Raw genomic sequence first — 25,235 nt, 5'->3', positions numbered from 1 at the left:
CAAAATCAAGATTAGCTTAAGCATCTTAGTGAGATGCTTACTCAAAATAAAGTTGACATAGGACTGTCAATGTGCCTGAGTAGTATGGTACACCTTTCTTTAATCATCTAAAATAATAAAATAATAATGATATTAAAAGACAGAAGTATGGTTGTTTGTTTCCAAAGTAAAATGTTACCTTTATAGCAAAACAGATTGTCACATTCATAGTACTAAGAATACAGAAAAAATGATACTTATCTATGTTCATGCAGGGGCATCCATGGGCTTAAAACCCTGGGATCAGGACAGAGAAGTTAAATCACAAATAATTTGGTTTATGCATTTATGGGTGTTCAGGACACAAAGAGCTCCACTCTCCAGCTTGCCCGTCTAAAAATTTCATGACAGCCAGCTTTTCCCAGAAGGAAATTTTTTCTTCACTGACTGATGTAATCTCTTAACATCTTCCATTCAATGGAAGAAAAAGTTCACAGTTCTGAATTTGAGGTCCTGCTTCTCAGACATATAGAAAGCACAGGAGAAAAAAAGCAACTCAGTCACCTATATGCCAGCAGCACTTTTATGCAGAGAAAAAGAAATACATCTGGATTTGGGATTCTCTCATGATGATCATACCAATCAGTACCACAAAATCTGAGGAGATCCCATGCATCCAGATCAAAGCTGTACACATATGCTGCAATCCATGGCTGAAGATACCATGATTGGATAGGACAGAATGTTCAGAATTTCAGCTGCTGATGTTTTTCCCACTGAATTGGCCAGGAGACTAAGAATGAACTTCTCTGTAAGATGATTCATTTTTGCATATACTGGAGTTTGCTGGACAGTTCCCATCTACCAAAACCACTTCCAGCCATAGTAATTGCTGTTTGAAATGTCTTTCAAAAAGAGTCTCCCTTTCGAGGGTACAGATACAGTCTCAAAACCGTGCACAGTCATTATTTCCTGGCTTTCAGGGTGACTTGCATTCTCTCTATAGATTTTTTTTTATTATCTGGGTAGAAGCAGAATCTGGTTTTCCTGAGCATTGAGAAGGAAGCCTAGAAATGAATCTGAAAGAATGACAAGCTCCAGAAATTAAAACTCAAGTAGATAGTGTAAGTCATACCTTTTGTACTTATCATATGTTGGATTGAACAATTATCACCCAAGAGCAACTGATGAGAAACTGCTGCCCTCTTAGTCTGAATCCACTGAACCTACTATCCAAATGACAGTAGATGGCACCACCTCCAGGAATGAATGAAGTCAGAAGGAGTCAAGATAAGCAGGTTCTTGGGTACATTTACTTCACTTTTCTTTTAAGGTGATTAGAATTGAGTACAGATAACAGCTTTTTTAAAAGGCAAGTTTTTCCAAAAGTGATGGAGTCTAGCCATGCAGTAGTATATTTAAATTAAGCCTTTTATATAGGATAATATCAATGTATGAATTATATGCATACATATTGCTAATTATTGGAAAGCATATAATGGGCAATAACTTTTTTTTGTATTTAACATTTCTGATCTATTTTCTAAATAGGCAGAGCTCTCAACTGGGAAGTAACCCCCTAATGTCCAATACAAATAGTGTTAGGCATAGGTGTAGTTTTTAACTATTTTAATATATACAATTAAAAAAGACATAGTTGAAATTTATTTTAATCACAAAACTGAATATATCAAGAGTACTATTATTATGTGACCAATATATAATTACTAATAAAGAAGATACATGTACTTAGAACTAAATTCTCACAACTCCCTTTATTTTAAGGCTCTAGAACATCTTAATTCATAGTGGTTACATTCAATTTTGAGAATATGGCTCCTTTGACCTTGGCAAATCAAAGATCCTGGACCCCTTCATTCTATGCAAGAGTTGGGAGAATACACTTTTTAATCAATGCTTTTCCACAAAACCAAACAGCAAAGGGGGCACTACCCTCAGAAAGAGAAGGAAGACAAAACAGACAGGGTCCAAAAGATAATGATTTTATTTCAATTTGATGCTGAACACAAACTTATTCCCATTTCAGATGTCAGACAGCATAAAAGAGAAGAGAGAGTTCCAAGAGTTGGATGTACCATTTTGGTATATCTTTTCACAGCCTTGACTCTAAAACTTAAAAATATTAAAGACAAACATCTTATTTTGCAACTTAGCCTTTGACCTAATGCCTAGGATGTGATAATAATGTTTCCTCATTTGATATGAGGTACTGTGAGAGTTTTAGCATCAATGTGATGTATACATGTCTGCATAAGCTAATAGCACCTCAATAATGGTCCAGACTTAAATCAGGGAAAAAGGAAAACTGTACCAAAAAGGCAACTGCTGTTTTCCACAGAATTTTCTCAAAGTATATGACAGAATCCTGGTTTCCAATTATAATTGATAGATGAGTCAGCCTAGAGCTTATTAGATGATGATTGGTCTTCTTATTAATTCATGCTGGTCTTATCTGTTTTTTCCTGGTAGAAACAGTTAGCTGATGACTGCTTAACTTCAGAGGGTAAGCTATCATCCTCACCAGAAGCACCTTAATTCTCTACACAACAGGATTTGAAAAGCAAAATCAAATGAAATAAAGACCTTTTGATTGTAGGTACCATACTATCACTTTCATCTTTACTGGTTCCTATTAGCCATAATAAATTAAAAAAAAAAAAAATGCCAGGCACAGTGGTGCATGAACATAATCCAAGTGGCTTAGGAGATGAGGCAGAAGGATTGTTAAAAAAAGTTTAAACTGAGCCTCAGAAATGTCAAGGAACTAAGAAACTCAGTAAGACCTTGTCTAAAATAAAATACAAAATAGGGCTGGGGATGTGGCTTGGTAGCCAAGTGCTGCTGAGGTCAATCCCTAGTACTCCAAACCCCACCAAAAAAAAATGGACAGAAAGAAAGAAAAAAAGAAATAAAGAATGAAAGAAAGAAAAGAAGGAAAGAAAAAAAGAAGCAAGGAGAAAGGGAGGAAAGAAAAGAAAAGAAAGGAGAAGAAAAGAAAAGAAAGAAATATTAGATCTTGGTCTTGGAAACAGATTCTGCATTTTAACAGGCCAAGATAAAAAACACAAAACCTAGTTTATAAGTACAGAAAAGAAGAAATAATTGCTTATATCATGCACTCTATATCATACTACCCTATTTTATACATGAAACTTATATAATGATTTGAAGAAATGTGTCCAAATATCCACAGCTATTAAGCAGACTAGATAGAATTCAGAATCAACTATGCATAACTCTAAATCCCCAAAATTTCCACTAGACCACATACCAATGCAAATTATCTTACTCTTTGAGGTTTTGTATAGAGACATATCAGAAAAACAGGATCTCTGTCCATATTATGTATATCACTGATGGAAATAATATACTCAAGAGTGTTCTTCTGAAGCTTCTAGAAAGGACTTGGAATAATTTTGAGTAATGACTGAAGTCTCAATTTAGAAAATCAATAATCAACAATACATTTTCATGAAAATACTACAATGAATTCGACAGGAATGGTGATAAAATATTCTTTAGAAATTCTAGAAAGAATACTTCATCTGTTTCCCAAAAGTGCTAAAAATGAAAATTTGAAAACCCACAAAAGAGAGTATAGCAGAACCCAGCACTTTTAAATAAGATACCAAAGAATGCACTAGAACTCTCTGATGAGATTACTATCTGGGTCTTTCTATATAAGAACATGAAGCTACATGGAACTTGTGCCAATACAAAATGATTTTTAAATGACATAAATGGGAAGTAAATTCCATGATTATGATATATATGCATTGATAGGATAACATCTTAAATTTAATTGCAAGAATTATTCTAAATATTTAATGGAAAGAAATCCAAATATTAGTTTTAGTTTAAAAATATGAATACAAATTAATGGAAAACAAATAATAATTTAAATAAAAATCAATTCTAAAACACACCTGATGTAAGTGAAGCCACCCCTGTCACAAGAGTGGACCCTGGTATAGAGATGAAAATTCACTTTCAGGTATCAACTAAAGAGGCCACATTTATCCTAAAGTTTTTTGATTACTAACACTTCTGTTAATAAGTGAGAATAATTTCCAATAATACAGGTGAATAATATTGCATCATTGTGAAATACTTAAAGTAACCAAGAATGGTGGCACAAACCTAAAATTCCACTGGCTCAAGAGGCTGAGATAGAAAAACAATAAGTTCAAAGATAGTATCAGGAACTTAGTGAGGCTCTAAACAACTTTGAGAAATTCTGACTCTAAATAAAAATAAAAAGGTATAGGAATGTGGATCAGTGGTGCAGTGCCCCTGGGTTCAACCCCAGGTACAAAAAAAAAAAAAAAAAATTTTGAAATGTTATACTTCAATTTTTCTCACTAGTTGTTCTTGTTTATGTCTCATAAAATTAAGTAAAAATTATCTATTGTTACATAGTATATCTTATTGACATTGACATTCTATCACCTTAAGCATCATAATTATTTGAATATTCAGGTAGTATATATATGAACAAGATTGGACAATACAACAATGAAAAAAAAAAAAAAACTGAAAGCCTATAAGTAAACTTCACACTTCCAGTCAATTTAATTTTGAAAATTTTGTTAGAAAAATTAAATGGAGAATAAGTAGTCTCTGCCATAAGCAAGATTGATATAAATGCATATTTATGTTTCAAGTTATGTTATTGGATTTTAGATGACATTATGTACAATATTTAATATGAAATGTATCTTACACAAGAATATGAGTTAAAACTATAAAACTTAAGAAGAAAACAATTACATATTTCTAAATCAGATTTAACTGTGAAGTCTTGGCTATGCTTCCAAAGTAAAAATAAGAAATAAGAAATTGGACTTGAAACAACTTCTGTACAAAAAATCATCTCATGAAAGTGAAGACATAATTATGAAGTTTTCCTTTTTGTTTTCAAAGAACTATTTGTTCCAGTTTTTCACATTCACTAGAGGGCAGTCAATCCTCCTTATTAAGAAGCTGATTGAGCCCACAGCCTATAAATATATATATTTTAGGTTCTCACACTCCAGTGCCAAAATGCACCCTTCATAATTACCACACAATAAGAGACTCAACCATTGAAAGATGTTACACATCCCAGCGACCCTCAATTTTTTCAAGCTGTTAAGTCAATGATAAGTCCTAAAATCTAGATGACTTCATAGCACTTGACATGTACAAATTTCTGTCACAGTTCTAATTTGTTTTTGTGAGACTGTGGAATAAACCACTATGTGTTTATTTTCGGCAGTATTCTTTTGTTCCTTTTGCCTATCCAAATGCAACTATTTTACATTGTGTAAACAAAAAATATTAACATTTGCAAAAAAATACCCTAAAATGGATCAATAAGGAAAAGAAAAATAGGTCATTATGCAGAAAATTGAAAATCTCATTCCTCTTTGATACAAAAGTAAAATTACCTTGGTGATTTTTTGGTACAATAAAAAATTACTAGATGAACAAGAATTTACCTCTGAAATATACCAAAAGTAATTAGAAATGTGTTGAGACTGTCATTCATATAGGAATATTTATTGCTGGACTATTCATAAGAACCAAAATGTAAGATCAATGCAAGGTAAATAGATAAATGGAAACATGTAAATCCTTACAGTAGAATATTACTCAGCAATATTATCTTTCTGTTACTAGGAATTGAACTCTGGGCCTCACACAGGCTAGGAAAGCACTCTAGCCTCTGAGCTGTTATCCCAGCAATATTGAGCAAGTATGTTTCATGAGAGCACTAAATGTTATAATAAATGTGTACATGGAAACCTTAAGCTAATCGAAAGTAAGCAGAAAAACTGTAATGTGTTTAACAATTAATATGATATGTAATTTTCTGAGCAAGTGAATTCAAGAAGCAAAAACACATATTAGTCATTGCCAAGAGCTTTGTGAAAAAGAAAAAGAAAAAACTGCTAGTGGGCACTAATTTCTTTTCATCTAAAATAGTTCCTGAAACTAAATTTTGGGAATGGTATATATATGAATATACTACATGATAAAGAATTACACCTTGAAAATATTTATAAAGTTAGTTTTATGTTCACATGTGCTTTGCAGGAAGTAAAAGATAAATTATTTATGGAATGCATAAAGCGGTCAAAATTCCAGCCAGTAAAATAGAAAAATAAAAATGTAACTGATTACTGTTCAAAAAAACACTGAGTTTTCATTATGAGATCCACTTACATTTATGTGAATATACTGTGGCTTTTTTTAATTTTCATTTTTACTTTATTATTTGTAATAAGTATATAAGAAAACTATGTCTACACATCAACTACTATTGTAAAGTTGTCTAGTTTTTAATATTCTTATGTTAATAAATATTCATTTTTTGTGAGTGTGTGCATGCATGCACTGATGGAGATCAGATCCAAGATCTTGCACAAGCATGGCAGGTGTTTCACTGTTTTGCCACAACCAATGTACAAATGTATGTTTTTAATCTTGGCTCTCTCTTCTCTCTCTCTCTCTCTCTCCCCCCTCCCCCCCAACCCATGTACAAATGTACATTTTTAATCTTGGTTCTCTCTCTCTCTCTCTCTCTCTCTCTCTCTCTCTCTCTCTCTCTCATTTCTTCTCTCTCTCCCTTTCTGTCTCTTTGTCTCTCTCTCTCTGCCCTTCAATTTCTATTTTTTCTCTCACTCTCTCTGTTTTGCATTTTTAGACACAGATGGCACCTTGGGCTCATTTACCACTGAACTACATCCCTAGTCCTTTTGATTATTTTTTTCAGTGGCAGAGAGTTTTTCTAAGTGTATTAGGCTGGCCTCCAATTTATAATCCTCCTGCCTCAGCCCTCAGTCCTGGGATTACAGGCATGTCTGCCATATCTCTCGATCTATTTTTAACGGATATCTAATGCCAATTTTTAACTTTGTATTATATATATTTCTTATTGCTAAAATGAACATTTATTATGTTCTAATGAACATTCTGCTAATAATCTATTGATTGCTGTTGCTGTTTTATGAGTGAATAAATATTTTACATAATTAACTACTATCTTCTAATATTTTACACATATGCTTTCTTGTATTGCCTATTTATTTTATATAGAATATAAACTGGATCTCCCTGCTGATTAGTGTTCTCAGTCTCACACACTCCTCAGTTCTCTGGGTTCCTCAGCCTCCTCACTCCGGCTTTTGCTCTAGTTCAGTGTCAGCAATCTTCTTATCTATGCTTGTGCATATGTCCTGGGTCTTATTCTAACATAGCAAAGCACAGGTCTGTGTTAAAACAAACAAAAATCATCTATATATCATGGCCATGTTTTCAGACAGAAGAAACTATGCACAGGGACAGTCAGATTCATGAAAAAGGAGTCACAAGGCATTTACTAAAAGACAAAATGAAACCTGAGAAATAATATCCCGAGCATAAAGTTCCCTGACATTATTTACACATATATGAGTAATACACAACTTATCATACATCTGTAAAACTGGCAATTTTGGAAGCTGAGGCCAGAGGATTACAAATATAAAGCCAGCTAAGCAAGGTCATTCTATTTCCAATTGTGATCTCTTAAAATCTAATAACTGTAGGGGGGGGCAGTGGAACACTACTGTAATCACAGAAATGTTGAAGGTTGAGTCAGGAGGATTGCAAGTTGGAGTCCAACTTCAGCAACTTAGTGAGGTCCTATGCAACATAGAGAGACCATGTCTTAAAATTGAAAATCCTCAGGCTGTCACTCATTAGTAAAGTGTCAATGGGGTCAATCACCAAAACCCCTAAAATAACTAATACCTGAAATTTACTAAAAATGAATTAATTATCTAATAGTTCTTTAAATTACAAAAACAGCACTTAGTTTTTAGGTGAAAAAAATCTCAACTACACATTGTTTAGCCTCAATTTTAATTTCTACTTGAAGGAGATAACTTAAAGTTGCAAATCAAAGGTATATGATATATATTGTAAATAACTGAAGAATTGTAATCCCCTGAGACCAGGACATATACATTACTTTTAGTTCATTATCCAGAATCATGAAGCCTAATTATTATAATAGTATAGGTTTTATAACCAGTGTTATTAACAAATATTAATTTAGTAATAAAATTAAAAAAAAACAAATTTGAAGTATGTATCTTGCTACGCTCTGTGGATGGACTTTTATTTTTCATTTATTTATGTATATGTGATGCTGAGAATTGAACCCAGTACCTCACACTTGCTCAGCAAGCACCAGGCATGATGGTGTACTTCTATAATTTTAGTAAGTTGTGATGGTGAGGCCAACCAATAAGTACAAGACTCCTTGTTATGATGGTGAATTTCCAGTAGCTCAGAAGGCAAAAGCAGGTAATTCTCAAGGTTAACCTCACAAATTTAACAACAACAAAAAAGTTTTTGAAGTCACTCAGTGGTTAAGTTTCTCTGAGTTTAATTCCTGATACTAATGAAAGTACAAATCTAATTGGACAACTTAGGCAGACATGATTTTGCTCAATTATAGAGCATTGCTAGATTTGATCCCCAGTACAAAGAAAACAAAAATAAGAAGAAAATAAAGAGCCACACAATTACTTAAGTCAATCCCAGAGTAAAATTAAAAATTAACCAATTAATTAATCAGTGCCTTAGATAAGTTGGTGGGCTTACAGAATTCACAACAGAGCATTGCTCCTACATATTCAATAAGAGAAAAACTGGATTAACTGAAATTGAATGATAGTTTTTCCTCAGCCCATATGAGGGCTGATTTCCACTGGTGAATAACTAATGTGGCACTAAGTACATGCTAGACTAGAAGATACACATCCTGAAGCCTTTGGTTGCACTCTGAAAAAAAAAAAAGGTAAATTAGTAGAATTAAACCAGGAATTTTGTACAAAGCCAAATGTATGTGTGTGTGTGTGTGTGTGATGAATAAAAATGTTAAACACTAAAGTCTGAAGACACTCTCTATTTTTTACATGTTTTTCTTTAGAAACCCCAAAATATATGTCAAATAATATAAAGAAGAATACTTAGAATGTTTCCCACATAGTGTGAGTCGATTTTTTTTTTTTTTTAATTTTTGAGGTACTAGAGACATATATTCTAAATATACAGTTTTATATGTTGCTTTCAATATCCATTAAGAAAGTAGAAAATGTGTATTTCTATTGCCTTTTATACTTTTGTTTGTACCTTTACTTATCTATTTTCGTGAGCTACATTTCTGGACCAGCAATTATAAATAGTTGGATTTTTTTCCTGTTCATTAGTTCTGCTGGGCTAAACGTTCATATATATCATCATGCTTTCATGCTAAAGGTCTCTCAAAAGTTCATATTTTAAAGAATGGACACTGAGTAAATTATGAGCTGTTTCTAATGGACACATTGTGGTAACATACTAATTACTAAAACAACTCAAAATCGCCTATGAAATAGGAACACTACTATGTTCTTTATAGGCTTATCAGATGTAATGATAACCTGAATAAATACAATTAAATGTTTCTATTTTGAATGAATCTAAATTTTTTCATTGGCCTACTCATCATAAAATGACAAATTTGAGTACAAACACTAAAAAAGTGTGTCTGAAACTAGCTACATTGGGGTCATAAAAGATTGAAGAAATATGAGCTTATTCATTTTTAGGTACTAGATAGCTACAAAAATATTAAATGTTGTAAAAAAAACTGTCAATAACATGACATTAACATGATATATATTTAATTTAGTAAGTACAAGAGAAAAATTATAGAGAAACATTACCCCCCAAAAAAATTGTTACCACAATAATAGTTGCATAATGAATAGAAATATATTTCTGTAAGTGCAACATAACTGTATTTGCAAGTTTAAAATGACATCAAATTAAAACATGCAAGATCTAGCTGGGTAAGGTGGCTTAAGCCTAGAATCCCAGTAGCTCTGGAGACTGAGGATGGAGGATTTCAACTTCAAAGCTATCCTCAGCAACAAGGCACTAAGCAAATCTGTGAGGCCCTGACACTGAATCAAATACAAAATAGGTCTGGGTATGAGGCTCAGTACTCCAGTAGCCCTGAGTTTAGTTTCTAGTTATCCCCACCACCAATCAGAGAATTTTGATGGAAAACGTTGAAGAAACCAATATCAATGAGGTAGAAAAGTAGAGAATGGGAACATAAAATTGATCAAACTACATTCACTTGATGAAACAAATGATAGAAAACTAGCCAACAAACTGACCAAGTTTAAATTGAGTTGGTTAAAAAGCTGAAAATAAAACAGCCAATCTCCAAAATATAAAACTAAAATGATCAGAATATATATAACAGTAGAAAACCTCCTTTTGTGAAAATCAGTTTTTTTAGTTCCAAATAATAAAATGTATCCCTATTAGCTTCAAAAGAAAATAATAGTTAAGGCAGAAGTTATCAGAAGTAACTAAAAGCAAAGAGAACCTGTGAGTATCTAACATGAAGAGAACAGTTTAGCAAAGAACACCAATAAGTTACATCACAAAGAAACTGGTACTTCTTTCTTTCTTTTTTTTTTTTTTTTTTTTATGCTAGGGATTGAACCCAGGGCCTTGTGCATTCAAGGCAAGCACTCTACCAACTGAGCTATATCCTCAGCCCTGGAAACTAGTACTGAAAATTGAATCACAAATAAACTTACATACTATTCAGAAATTTAAAGTTGCTTAATCAACGTGTTTCTGACACTCAGAAAAGGCAGGGAAGTTTCAATCATGCTTTATAGCATCTTTGTTCAATGTTCTCTTAATTCCTACTTAATTCTGATCACATTATCATGATGGAAATTTGAATACATAGATTTAATTTTCAGTAATTTCTGATTTTTAATATGGATAAAAAAATTAAGTCACTTATTGGAAAGAAATAACCAGAAGTTATTTCTTACAATTATGGATTATTTAAATACAAGACTTTCACAGTGTGAATGACTTTGACTATATAAATTTTTATCAAAGTGATGAAATAGCCATACTTCCTATAAAAGTCTAAGAGAAAATTATTCCTTGCATTTTCTCAAATCTTGTAGCTTCTAGTGTTCTTTAGCTTGTGACCACAAATACTTCTCTTCTGAGTTGGTGGAATACTCAAAACACAGAAGACAGATAAGCCTTCTCACAGGGAAGATGATAGTAAAACAACAGGGCACTACCCTCAATTCCCACAGGGTATGAGAACCATATTATATGATATGGAAGACCCTCCCTAGACTGACTATTCCAAACATTGTTTGCAAAGATAGAAAAAAGTCAGTTCATTGAACAAAATGAGTGAAGTGGGTCTGTGCCCCTGCAGATGAGAATAAATTGTAAAAGAGCCACAAAAGTGAGTTCAGGACTGGGCATTTCAAGACATACCTGACAAAATCCTGAAAACAAAAGAAAACAAAAATTCAGAAAGCACTTTACACACCTAAGCTCATTTGAGAGAATCAAATTCAGATGAACAGCAGAGGAAAGAGGCATACCCAATGGTGTATAACAATATCTAATTTTTTAAAAAAAAATTATTATTATTCCCCACAATTATAGAGTTCTGAATCACCTCAATTACTACTTTCTTCATCTTTTAGGTGTTATCATTACCTGTACATACAACTCATGTTGTTATCATTACCTTGTACATACAACTCATGTACACTGAATTTACCCCTGCATTTATGAGCTTATCATTTATCTTTTTCTGTTTAACTGTATATGTATGTGTATATTTTTATCCCACATTTCCAGGGTTCTAGCATTAAAATTTCTTTGATACCACCTCCATGAAATGCATTTTTGTCATTTCAGTTCAGTACATCTAAAATGTTCTATTCCATATAGTTGGGAAAGATGGGGCTATTGCAAGGTCTTTCTTATTTTACTAATTACCCACTAGAGGTAAAGATCAACCTTGGTGCCTCCAGAGGACTTAATTCTCATTCACCTTTCTTATACATAGTGTTTTATTTGTTATGCAAGCAGCACTAACTGAATTTAAAAGGTGAGTAAAAGATTCTGATATGGACATGGTGCTTTAGAGGTCCCCAAATCCCTAGGGTGGTGGTTCTGACACCACCTTACCACGGAAGCATCTTGACTGCATTCCACGTTGGACACTGGTACTATGCTTCCACTGAAAGTGATTCATTAGTTATGAATATTGTTCTTTTTCTGCTCTCAACACTCTTGGAAATGTGGGGATTCGTGATAGGTTTGGAATCATAATTTTCAACACACGTATCATAGACCCATTTGATAACAAGAGACACACACATATCTAAGAAGAAGAAAGAAGAGAAAGAAGACCATTTATCAATCCTAAAGAAGTAACAGAATAAACTCTGGGAATAAAATAGTAGTCATCTTATAAATTTGTTTCAAAAAATATTTTAGATGGTAATATATTAGTGCATTAGAAAAGAGTGATGTAAATGCAATTTCAATTATTAGAGTTGTGACTGATTTTTTAAAGAGAGTATCAAAAGCTGTATGCAGTGGTGCATGCCTGTAATTCTGGAGTCTTCTAAGGCTGTGGGTGAAAGATCACTAGTTCAAAGCCAGCCATCCTCAGCAACTTAGTGAGGCTCTAAGAAACTCCACAAAACCCTTTTTCTATATAAAATATTTTATAAAGGGCTGAGGATGTTTCTTAGCAGAAAAGCATTCCTGGGTTCAATCTGTAATATGAAAGAGAGAGAGAGGTGGGGGGTTAATCAGTGAAACTTTCAGGGTCAAGGATTTACACAATTTAAAAACAATAGTGGGTTTGTTGATGAAAACTCATCTACATTTATTAAATGATGCATTCAGAAATTAGTATGTTCTCAAACATATACAAGTGAGACAGGAGTCCTATTTTAAGGTGCAAATAGGAACAAAGAGGAGATTTGACACAGCTTTTAATTGACCCAGATGCCCACTTTAGTTTGTGATTGGAATTATGCTCAGGAGATATATCCTTAAGCTGTTTAAAATAATGTGTTTTTATCAAGTATTTATAAAACAAGATTAAGATCTAATATAAATCAGGCTTGGCAAGGGGGAAATTGTTCAAATAATAAGTATATACATAAACACATAAACCAATATTAGAGAAGTTAACATTTAGGATATTTATGCCATTATATAATCACTAGGAATGTAAAAACAATGACAAGAAAAAGTGAGTAAATGAAGAAACAAATAAATAATTGAATGAGTGAATGAATGAATAACTATAAAGTACAAAGACGTAATGTGACTGGAATTGTAAAAGAGAGCTTGTAGCCTTGAAAAAGTGTAAAGGTACTTCGATATGGTGTTCTACTGCATACTGAGGTATACCTTATGAACTGTCAACTCCACTTCTAGATGGGAAGAGTTAAAAACAGAACCCACTCACCTGGCTCTTTCACTTGGGAATAGTGCAACAGTTACCTTTTTCTTTCTCCCCAAATTTTATTTCTGCTTCCAAGAACACTACCCCTGTAACATCATACTGCCATTGTAGACTTGTTGCATCTGAACCCTTCTGATGCTCAAGATTCTTTTTGTCATTGATCTTTTTCTCCCTACCCCCATATATTCCACAATTTTTAATGTGTTTATTTTCAGTTGTAGTTGGACACAATATCTTTATTTTATTTATTTATTTTTATGTGGTGCTGATGATCAAACACAGGGCCTCTTATGTGCTAGGTCAAAAATCTAGAGCTGAACCAAAACCCCAGCCCCTCCACCAATATTTAAAAAAAAAAATAATGTCACCTACATACTTAGCATCCACCAGTCTTACATTCTACTCCATCCATTTCCTGCTTTGTGCATGAATAATTTTGAGATTTTTTTCCATTCAGACATCAATAGTCCAGAGTGCTCAGAATTGGGGGTAAATTTTACAGAATATTAGAGGTCAATTACACAACATTAAAACTTTATATAGTGGGATGCACCTAAAGCTGAGGATAAAAAGAAAATCTACAGACTTCACTAGTTAAAATAAAAGGTCTAAAATTCATGAAATGAATAATTTTGAAAGGAAAATTTCATAAAAAGGAGAGTAAAGGGCAGAACATACTAAGCAAAAGCAAAATTTTCACACCACAAAAGATGTACATCTGCATAGAGTGTCATGTGTGGGTGCTTCCAAAAGACAATTTAAATTGAAAGAGATATGATTAATTTGAGACGTAGCAATAAAATATTAATTTTATATAATAGTAATATATATGTACCTGTACCAAATATGCCTCATTTAATAATAGGTATACATTGCAAGAAATGAACTCTAAATTTTTTAACATTTTTTTTTTAATTTATCTTATTTATTTTTTATATGTCATAGTGAATATTGACATCTAGAATTTTGTATTGCCAAATGTTCAAGCTTCATATTATATTTACTTGAAGTACATCACTGAACAACAGATGGATTTTACCACACATTGTTGTACAATATGAACTTATAGAAATAATTAGATACCTTATAATAATATGAATAAATAGATGTGTGTAAGTAACACAGAACCTTTATTAAGAAAATGAAACAAAACAAACAACAAGAAATTTGAAATTTAGAGAAAGTTTGCAGTGCTTTGCAGAAATAGAAATATGACATTCTTTCCAAAAAAATCACTGGAACAAGGAATTATTTTTGGAGAAAACTATATTATATGCTTTCTTAATACCAGAAGAAACTCATTTTCAGAAGTATTATATACTTCAATATAAAAATAAAATATAGCTGTGGATGGTATTACACAAATAATCTCAAAGACTTGGGAGGTAGAGGCTGAAGAACCAAAAGTTCAAAGAAAGCCTCGTCAACACAGGAAGGCCATGACCACCATGAGGAAGTTTCTGTCTCAAAACTAAAATATTGAATGGTGTGGGTATATGGCTGTGGCTTAAGGGTATACCACCCCTAGATTCAATAACCCATATATATCTGTCAAAATTTACTATAACAAGGAATTTATGCTAGGTGTGGTGGCACATGCCTGCAATCCCAAAACTCTGAAGACTGAGGCAGGAGGATTTTGAGTTCAATGCCAGCCACAAGAAAAAGAGTCACTAAAAAGCTCAGAGAGACCCTGTCACTATATAATATATAAAATAATCCTGGGAATGTGATTCATTTGTCAGTTGCCCCTGCATTCAATCCCCAGCATGAATAAAAGGGATTTATATTGAAAATGTCATACTACTTGCCTCTAATGCCATCTATTTGGAAGACTAAAGCAGAAAGGTTAAAATTTCAAGGTTAGCTTGGCCACTTACCAACAACCTGTCTCTATTTAAGATTTTTAAAAAATGCCTGGGGATGTTGATGAGTGTAATGGCAACTTTGGTTTAAATATCAAGAACCACAAACAGAGCAGTTATTTATTTTTAGAAAGTTACATAAATATGTTAAAAAATTATAAATTGGGCAACATTAAGAAATAAACTTTTTTTTCATTAAGTGGTATAAAGATGGGCTGGAGTTCTGGATCAGTGGCAGATCACTCACCTGGCACATGTGAGTCCCTTGATTCCATGCTCAGAACCACATAAAAATAAATAAATAAGGGTATTTTGTCCACCCAAACTAAATAATAAAATAATTTTAAGAAAAGGTATAAAGAGAAGTGGGAGAACTCATGAACTCACAAAAAAGTAAAGAATATTTAATAAAAAAGAAAATGACACTTATGGTAGGAGAAATGTTCAAAAATTAAAACCTCTCAACATCTTAACAAATTATAAAAATGCAAACTACCATCTGATGCCAAAAATATTACACAGTATTGATGAGGACAAGAAACAAATTCTCTTGAATTAGAGAAAGAATATAAATTGCTATTATTTTTTGTGTAAAATGTTTATTTAATATATATGATACTCCTCAAACAGTAGCAAAACCTATATAAAATACTGTGTTTCTGATCCTGATAATATGTAGTTATATGATAGCATAAGGCTACAAATATGTTTGTCCATGCTGTTGAAACCAGAAAAATAGGTGCAAAGAGGAGGTACATTCAAAATGAAATAAATACTATAGTTGGAAAAAACTGTTCTCTTGGGATCAAACACATTTTTAGTTTCATTGAAGTAGCTCCTGTTTTCTCCACAGAAATTTTTAACTGGGCTTCTCCAGAAAACTTCAACTAGGCTGATTTTTGGACTGTCACCAAAAGAGTCTCTAAAAAAGAGTTCGATGTAGATAAACTTCCAATTTCAATGTTGCCCTGTTTTAATTGGCTGGGACAAAATCAGCACTCCAGGTACTGGACACCCACATACTAGTTTCTCACAAACATGTATCCAGTAGAGTAGTTTGTAAAAAAAAAAAATATGTAAACAAGGCCTCTTGGCCTGGAGCTGGGGCTTCAGACAGTTGTTTACATTTCTAAGATAAGAGAAGTTACCAATTGGGCTCCCTAAGTGGGCAGGAGGAGGAAAGAAAGGGGAGAAGAGTCTCTCCCCCTCTCAGGTGCTATCCTTAAAGGGTTAACTTGCCCAGAAGAGTGAAAAAAAAAACTGCTTTTATGTGAACTTCTGCAGACTGTGAGCTTCTGAGCACTCCACTTATATGCTGGGTATAAAACTTTGAAGCTACCCAAACTTGGGGTTCAGGAGTTTGATTGATTATACCAAAAGCTATGCTCTCTGAACCTAGCTGCAGCCAAAGAAAACTGTTTCCTGTTATCTTCCATGACTTGCATCATTTGTCCCCACAACAAAATTTTATTCAGTTTAATTGACAGAACAAAATATTGCATAATTATTACATACAGGTTATATCTGTGTAACACATGATATATAGAGAGGCTTTCAAGGAAAATATGTGCAATTTATCACAAAACAAAAATTTACAGAGGACATAAAATGCTGCATTATATACACCACGTGTGTAAATAAAACTCATATTTAAAAAGAAAACCCTTTATCTCAGGTTAATGTATAATATTTTCCCATTAAAATTTTAGTATGCATGAATTGTTTTTCTGAAATTTATGTAGAAAAATATGTAAAAAAGCCAAAAACCTTTTATTTTTAATACCAAATAAAGTTGCTATTGTTTTCTGACATTAATGTGTACTATGAAACTGTATGGCAATAATACAAACAAATGAATCATAAATTAACCAAATCTGAATCCACAAATATGTCATCTTTTGGCATTGTTAAGAGCAATAGGAAGGCCTAAATAAAAACTATCAATATGAAAAATAATATTAGACATGAATGGTAAAATTATCCAATATGAAGTTGGAATTTGGGACTAGTAGCACAATTTACAAGTAGAGTGTGTGTGTGCAGAATGTGCAAGATACTTGGTTCCAAACTTAGAAACACAATAAAAGGCATATGTTAATGGGGTAGGATGTTGAAAATAAGGCAGAATATTAAAATTCTAGAGTTTTCCTCCATCTAAAAATATAATTAATAAAAAGCTACTCATGTTCTGAGTGTCTCTTTCACAAAGTTATAAATGAATAGAGAGACTGAAATACATTCAGCAATTTAGAAAATATTTACCTTCAATCAGAATGAAAATCTGGGGTACACTGAATATTAGCCCAGTCTTGAACAAATTACCACATTTGAGAACAAATCCCTAATATCACCCACAGTAAACAGAAGTGTGGAAATAGTGATACAGAAGTGTCTAAGCCACAGAATGTATGGTGATTTCTAGGGGCAATGAAAGCCTCTGCAGTGTTTTATCAGCTGGGATCAAGGCCAAATATCAAAGTTGTTGTTTATCTCAAGAAAACATTTGCCAACATATTTTCCCAATTGCTGTTGCTGTCAGAGGATATTCTCCCTAGATTTTATTGTGGATGTAATAGGAGGAAATACAATGAACCACTGGTACCCTGAGTAAGATTCTAGCAGTTCATGAGCCCAGCCCCAACCCTGCTAACTCCAGTAATAAAGCCAGAACTACCAATTGCTCCTAAGAGGAGTTTGCTTGTATACTAAATTTCTCAACTTAAACATCTTTTGTTCAAGTTACTATGTCCTGAACTTCTAAGATCTGGAAGCAAAAGAGACTGAGAATGTGCAGATCTACATAGATTGAAAATCAATAAATGACATTGTATTTCTCTCACCTTTATGGACTATGATAACCAATAGTAGAAGACAAAAACCACAAATCTCTGTTTATTCAAATAAATCTTTACAGAACACTCCTACACTGGCTACTTCACATAAACTTGCCTCAGAAATTTAATGTATGAATTCAATCAATTTTCTGTGCCCTCTGTAAGGCTCTTAAAATGTCTTTAGGTAAAATCTGAGAGCCAGGGGAGGTGGCAGAGGCCTGTAATCCCAGAGGTTTATAATTGTGATTTGAAAGACACTCTCAGCATCTTAGCAAGTCTCTAAGTAACTTAGACATTGTCTCAAAATAAAACATAAAAAGGACTGGGGATGTGGCTCTGTGGTTAGCACTCCTGGGTTTATCTCCCAGTGCCAAACCAACTAAGATGAACAATTTCTGAAAGATTACAATTATGCCAGTGTATATATACTTGTAAAAATATTAGTGAAAATTAAAAAATTAATAAATATATATATATTTTTTTTAAAAAGTGTTAAGGTTCTTCAAAAGCTCAAGATAAAAATGACATATAATCCACTAATAATAATTTTGGGTAGCAAAGCAAGGCTGCACATGCCTATGCTCCAGTGGCTCAGGAGAATAAAAAGGGAGAATCTCAAGTTCAAGACCAGTCTCAGCAATTTGGCAAGGTTGTAACCAAATGAGTGAGATGCTGTCTCACAAAAGGGGTACAGGTTGGTGTATAGCACAGTGACAAAGTGCCCATGGGTTAATCTAGAGTGACTCAATAAATAATAATAATAATAATAATAATAATAATAATAATAATAATAATAAAAATCTGGCTAAAAAATGCCATATAATCCAGTAATAATATTTCTGGGTATACATCTAAATGAATGGGAAAACTTTTCTCAAAGAAATAACTGCAATTCCAATTTCATTGTAGCTTTATTCACAGTATCTAATTAAAAAAAAAAAAAAAAAAAAAATGAAATGCCAGCCAGGCATGGTGGGAAATGCCTCTAATCCCAGGGGCTTTGGAGTTTGAGGCAGAGGATGGAGAGTTCAAAGCAGCCTCAGCAATGGTAAGACACTAAGCAACTCTTTCCAAAGAAAATGTAAAATAGGGCTGGGGATGAGGTTAAGTAGTGGAGTGTCTCTGAGTTTAATTCCTAGTATGCACCCCCAAAAAAACATCCTTTTAGATGAAAGGAACATCAAAAGATTCCTTCCAGCTTCACAGCATCCAACTACTCCCCTTAGATGCTACACACTTATAGTTCAAACTGATCTCTAGAAAACAAGACTCAGATAATGATATTTTCTAAATAAGCTAAGAGACATTGATATCGGTGGTCACCTTATGTCAGACTGTTCTAAAACTAAGGACTGCGCAAATATGGGAGGTTGGAATGAGAACACAACACAAAGTTAAGTTCTTCAAAGGGGAATCTTAACTCACACACTGTGATATCTGAAACCACAGTTGGAGATAAAATTAGATTCTTTGCTTCACTGATTTCTGGGTTATTAATTCAATCCAAACAGATATTGAAAAAGTATTAAGGCTACTGGTTAATGTCTATGTAAAACAGGTTATTAAAAAGGTATCAAGTTAGGGCTGGGGTTTCGGCTCAGTAACAGAGTGCTTGCCTAGCATGTTGAGGCACTGGGTTCGATCCTCAGATCCACATATCACAATAAGTAAAATAAAAGTCCATTGATAACTAATTTTTTTTTTTTAATGTACCAGGTTTCTCACATGGCTTTTGATGTTCAGATTCACTATGTACTCTAGCCCTTGTGATTAAACTTCCTTATAGCTTAAATTAAGTCCAGTCACATCTTTATTTTCCCTCCAAATTAGGACAAAGATGTTTGCTGGAAATGTTTGGAATGCTTCTACAGGTCACTTTAATAAAGTGGTCTTACATATATGGAAAGAAAAACCTCAATTAAGGTCCCATTACATTTTTAAAAAGTCTTTAATTGGGACTGTGAGGATGGCCTTAGCCCTGAGCTTAAACAACTCCATTTTAAAAACTCCAGTTTGAAACACGCAGTCACAGCAGGCACACCCACAGAGTCCTCCAGTATGGCCTAAAAAAAAAAAAAAAAAAGTTACTTCCCCTTAACCTGATAAACAGAGTAAAAAATCTGGCAGGCTATACTTGCCTGATAAGAGAGAAAGACAAGAAAATCAGAGTGGAGACCACAAGACCAGAAGTTTCTGACCCCAGGGTAAAGGATGTCATGGAGAAATCACATGATAGATAATAAGAATTGAAAGAGAGGTTAAAAGACCCCAAATTTAGTATAAATAATATAGCTATTGAGCAGGGAATTAGCCAGCAGAAACTAGGATGCACTCAAGCTGAAGAGCCTGATGAGGACCCGACACCCCATCACTTGTCATGGTTCTTTTGATCCTCTGCATGATTTTCTCATCTCTCAAACTCTACCATTTCATCTGAACTTTGGTGAAAGCCACAACTTCTCCATAGGTTCTCTCCTCAACATGTTGTCCACTCCAAGCCAGGATAAGCCTGCCTTGGTTCTGGACCTGGTCACCATGGTCTGAGTGAGTGTGCATCTGCTGGACTAAAAGCCTAAGGCTTAAGAATTTTGTTCTGAGATTTAAACTTAGTACACAGAGGGAATGTCTATCACTAGCCTGTCATGATTAAGTGACTTTTGCAGTGTTTAGAATTAATCTATAATTGTTAGCAGTGAATTAATCAACCTTTTTTTTTTTTTTTTTTTTTGCTGTGAATGGATTATGTCTATTGCAGTGCCTAGCATTCAGGATTGTTATTTTCTTGAGTAAGAACCTATAGAGAATAAATGCATTGAGCAATTTGAGTGAATAAAGCATTGAAAGGGGCAGAAGCATTTGGACATTTTTTATTTCACTCCTTGACTGCATATGTTGCAATTTTGCCCCTGGCGACTGGGACACATTGACCATATTATTTTATTAAGAAAAAAGTCATTATTCTTAATGTCATCTAATTTTTCCCTACTTTTTTCTTATGTGAAAGTCTCACAAGGATAAAGCACGTCTTTTAAAATTGCCATCCAGTTCTTGGAGAAAAAAAATACAAATAAAGCATCCCTTTAAAACAAAACATGGGAAAAAATAATTATGTTGAAACTGAAGTTTTGAGATGAAACTAAATTTCCCATTTAACCAATATTCTCTGGGATCTTGTCCCACAAGTTTTGAAGAATAAAATCTATGGACACTCAGGGAAGGTTTTAGTAAAAAGAATAGGATTTATTTTAGCAAGAAGAAATACAACTCCCAAAATGTGGGAGAGGGCATGATAGCAGAATAACCCATTTTATTTTTGTGTCAGGTTCAAAGTTTAAATATGGTTTTTGGCAGATCACTGGTTAAAATCTATTTAAAATGAGTATTGAAAAAGGCATTCTTATTACCAACTAGCCTCAAGTTTGTCCTTTCTGTATCCCATCCTCCTTCCAGTGACTTCCAACTGGGTTCACCCCAAGGACAAAGAATTTGGTTGAAGGTATTCCCACAAGTGAGTCTCAAGTGTTCTTTTAATTTGAATAGGCCTTAATGGTGCTCATTAACATATCTATCCATTAACCTTCAGGTGTGGTTAAACAAGATGTCCATTATTCAGCTGCCTTGTCATTATACTATCTATTTTATTTTTTCTCAATCAAGTTGAGCAAGAAACCCTGCCTTTGAGAATGTGAAGAGAGCTGGAAATTTGGGATTTAATCTCAGATCTATAAATAGCTAAACTATCAGATAGCCATTCTGGATTTGAGATACTTCTTAGTCTACATTTAGAAAGCTCAGGAGGCATGAGGATGTTGAGTTCAAAACCAGCTTGAGCAAGTTAGTAAGGTTCTAAGAAACTCAGTGAGACCTTGTCTCTACATAAATATATAGAAAAAGGTTGAGAATTATTCCCCCCGGGAATAATTCCTGGTCTAAAATAAACAAACATATATACAACAATAAAAAACACTTAGGAGGAACAAGAACAGGGTCCCTAAAAAAGCCACAGCTTCTCTCACACAGGAACACAACTAATGAAGTTGAGGTCCTCTTCTGATGATTATCCCAGTCTTCACCACATATTCTGGGGACATGCTGAGCTAATGGCACACAGATGCCCACATAGAAATTCAGGAAGGCCCTGAATATACAATACAATTATGGAACAAAAGACTTGAGGTCTCAAATACTGATCTAAGCTCCACTATACTAGTCAGAGAAAACTAAAGGCTAAGCTGCCAAGGAGAGACCTTCTACCCACCAGACTCTGGAGACAATTATGAGGAGTTTCCAGCCACCATAGCCAATCCCACTGGCTTCAAACAGCCTCCCTACCCAGTCTCAAAATAAGAACACACACTTACCATTTTCTGGATTTCAGGATGCTTAGTGTTCCCCTTATATTTTTTTTTCAGCTCCAGTATAGCACAGAAACCTGGAAGCATAGAAATGGATTCAATGAATGGCAGACTCCAAAAAAGAAAGGAATAGAAGACTTTGGAAGTCTGCCCCCTCTTCACTGGCTGTGACTTGATTGGACAGTTCTCACCCAAGAGACAGATTGGAAAGGGCTTCAGGAACTTCCTCCAAAATTGAGGCCTGTAGTGACACCACTGGTAACTGGTGACAAGTCTTCCTTTTCCACATGTTGAAGTTTGAACATTAGAGAAGCATGTTGAGGCAAGCGTACAAAGCAGGGTTTATTTGGAAAAGAGTAACATAGACTTCTCCCACAAGGGAGAAGTGGGACATAGCTGGTATCAGGGTATCTCAAGAAGCAAGGTGTTCTGCCTGTAAGGGTAAAAGAAATTGAAGTTAAAGCGTAAAAGTTAAAGGGTAAAAGACTGGGTGTTGTAAAGTTTCTAAGCTGCAAGGTCTGAGTTAAAATGTAAAGGATTAGGTATTGTTAGGTTTCTATGTTACCTGCAAAACCTGAAATCCCTGTAGCTGTTAGGACAATACTGGAATTGCCCAGTAAACATTTCCCCTGGCTGTTTGGTTGTTTAATAACTGAAGGGCTCTGTGTAACTGGTCACGGAGTCCTTTAGGCCCTAAAACCAATCAGTTTGAATGTGTACCCCATTTAGAAATGACCTATCACTCCAGCCTGACCTGTTCCCGCCAATGAATGAACTAATCATGTTTAGAAGTTGTTGTTCAATTTTCCCGCACCTCATGATGATTTGTTCTGATGTATACAAAGCCCTCCGCCCTCCCCAAAAAGTGTACTTAAGCAGTGCTCAGCCCCTGCTTGGGGCTCTGGGCTGCTTTCCCTTCTTGAGTGGGCACGGAGCCCCAGCATGCTGGTTCAATAAATCACCTTCTGCCAATTGCATGAGTGGTCACTTGGTGGTCTCTTTCTCGGATGCTTCACCTGACCCTTACACTGCCCTTTTTATATGTCCTAGGCTTCCTTTGTTCTCTTGCCTTTCCCCCCTTATCTTTCTCCTTCCTGAGGACATGTCTAGGCCCAAAAATGCTTGGTGGGATGGCCTAAAGTTGGGAAATAGGTGGGTTTAAGGGGGAAGGGCAGGATGGAGTACAAGGACACATTAACATTCTTATAGCTCTCTGTAGGGAGGGGAAATTCCTGGGACAGGTTACCTTGGTAGCAGGTTGGAGCAGGGACAGGTTCCTGATAATATCCCTCAGGGGACAGTCTCCAATTTCCCAGATTCACTCAAAATTGGCTTCCTAGATTTAATCTGACTTGATTTACCTCTCTAAACTGACAGGCTGTCTAAATCAGTAGGCCTACTGTTTGAGTGATAGTAAATTTCATCCAGATCAGAATCAAATAAGGACACAAAGACAGGTTTTTGTCTGCTCTGATTTGTTGATCAAACACTGGGGATCTACCACTTGCAGGGGTGCATGCCTGTAATCCAAGCAACTGGAGAGGCTGAGGCAGGAGGACAGTGAGTTCAAAGCCAGCTTCAGCAATGGCAAGGCACTAAGAATTTCAATGAGATGATGTGTTTAAATAAAATAGAAATAGGGCTGTGAATGTGGTCTCAGTGGTCATGTGCCCCTGAGTTCAATTGTCAGTAGAAAAAAAAAAAAAAATACTGGAGATCAGATCCATGGGTATTATTCATTAAAAAGTCCCAGTGTTGGGAAAAGTATAAATGGCAGCCATACCCCAGAGACAAAACCCCAACATGGCGCCTAAGCACCTCTTCTTCCTGCCTTCTTCTTTTCTGCAGTGGCGAGAAAAGTTCCCGCCCCTGTGAACTCTCCCGCAGGCACCAATTTCAAATCTCGCTGGCAGGGAACCTTAGCCCCAATGAGAACTAATTCCTGGGCTCCGGAGCTGATATCTGAAAGAACTTGCCAATAAACGGGTTGCCTGCCATTTATCTAAGCCCTACCATCTCCCCCTTAGTTCTATATAAGCACACTGCTTTTTGCAATAAAATTGGAATTCTCCCAGCGAAGTGTCTTTGTGTGGGGAATTCTTTCACCCAGGACCACAGATGAAAGGATTGATGGATTAATAGAAACATAGATAGAGTCCTGGGGAAGGGTCTCAAATACTCCTGTAATGTATTTTCAAGTAACTGATATTACAATATTACAGGCATGCTCCACAGCCTTGGAATCTTTGTATATATTTTATTTTTTGATTTTTTATTTTTTTCGCTGTGAATTGCATTAAATGCCTCAGGATAAATTTATTTCATGGAAGAGTTTCCTCCCAATATTTAGATCTAGCCCAGACAGAAGTGCATTTATATAAAAGTTAAATATCACAATTACTTTAAAATTTTATTTAATATTTCTGTTCTCTGGCCTTATGAGAAAAGACCTTGAGACTTCAACTCATAAGTAATTCCCTGAGGCAGCATTGTCCCTACTCCCCTACAAAAAAATGGGGCAAAAATAAAATTTTAAAGTTTCTAGTTTAATAAAATAAACAAGAGGTGAACAGTGCCAGGTCTCTAGATCTCTCAATATTCCAGAACCTAGAGTATAAGGAATTAAAAAATAAATTATTTGCAATTTTGCCTTGAGTATAATAATAGAATTATGATGTTTGTTTTTTCTTTGGTATGGGGTACTATGAGAATATTAGCACAAATCACAGGCATTATGTCTATATATTTGTTTTTCTATAATTCAATACAGCCCATCAACAGAGTCAACTTCAAATTTAAATGAAGAAAATTTTAATTATTATTGCCAGTGTCC

General features: G+C 34.4%; 1 protein-coding gene across 1 annotated transcript in view; it reads right to left on the bottom strand.

Moving 5' to 3' along the window:
* The window catches only part of LOC139701847 (zinc finger protein 420-like), a 52,700-nt gene extending 30,265 nt beyond the window's left edge, over positions 1–22,435 (bottom strand). Inside the window, exon 1 of the mRNA XM_071601975.1 lies at positions 22,409–22,435. Coding sequence (XP_071458076.1) covers positions 22,409–22,411 — 3 coding nt within the window. The 5' untranslated portion in view covers positions 22,412–22,435. The remainder of the gene's footprint in view (positions 1–22,408) is intronic.
* Positions 22,436–25,235: the final 2,800 nt, after the last annotated feature.

Source organism: Marmota flaviventris, chromosome 14 (genome assembly GCF_047511675.1).
Source record: "Marmota flaviventris isolate mMarFla1 chromosome 14, mMarFla1.hap1, whole genome shotgun sequence".
Taxonomy (NCBI): domain Eukaryota; kingdom Metazoa; phylum Chordata; class Mammalia; order Rodentia; family Sciuridae; genus Marmota; species Marmota flaviventris.
The sequence above is the reverse complement of the archived record's forward strand: the minus strand, read 5'-3'. Positions and strand labels throughout refer to the sequence as shown.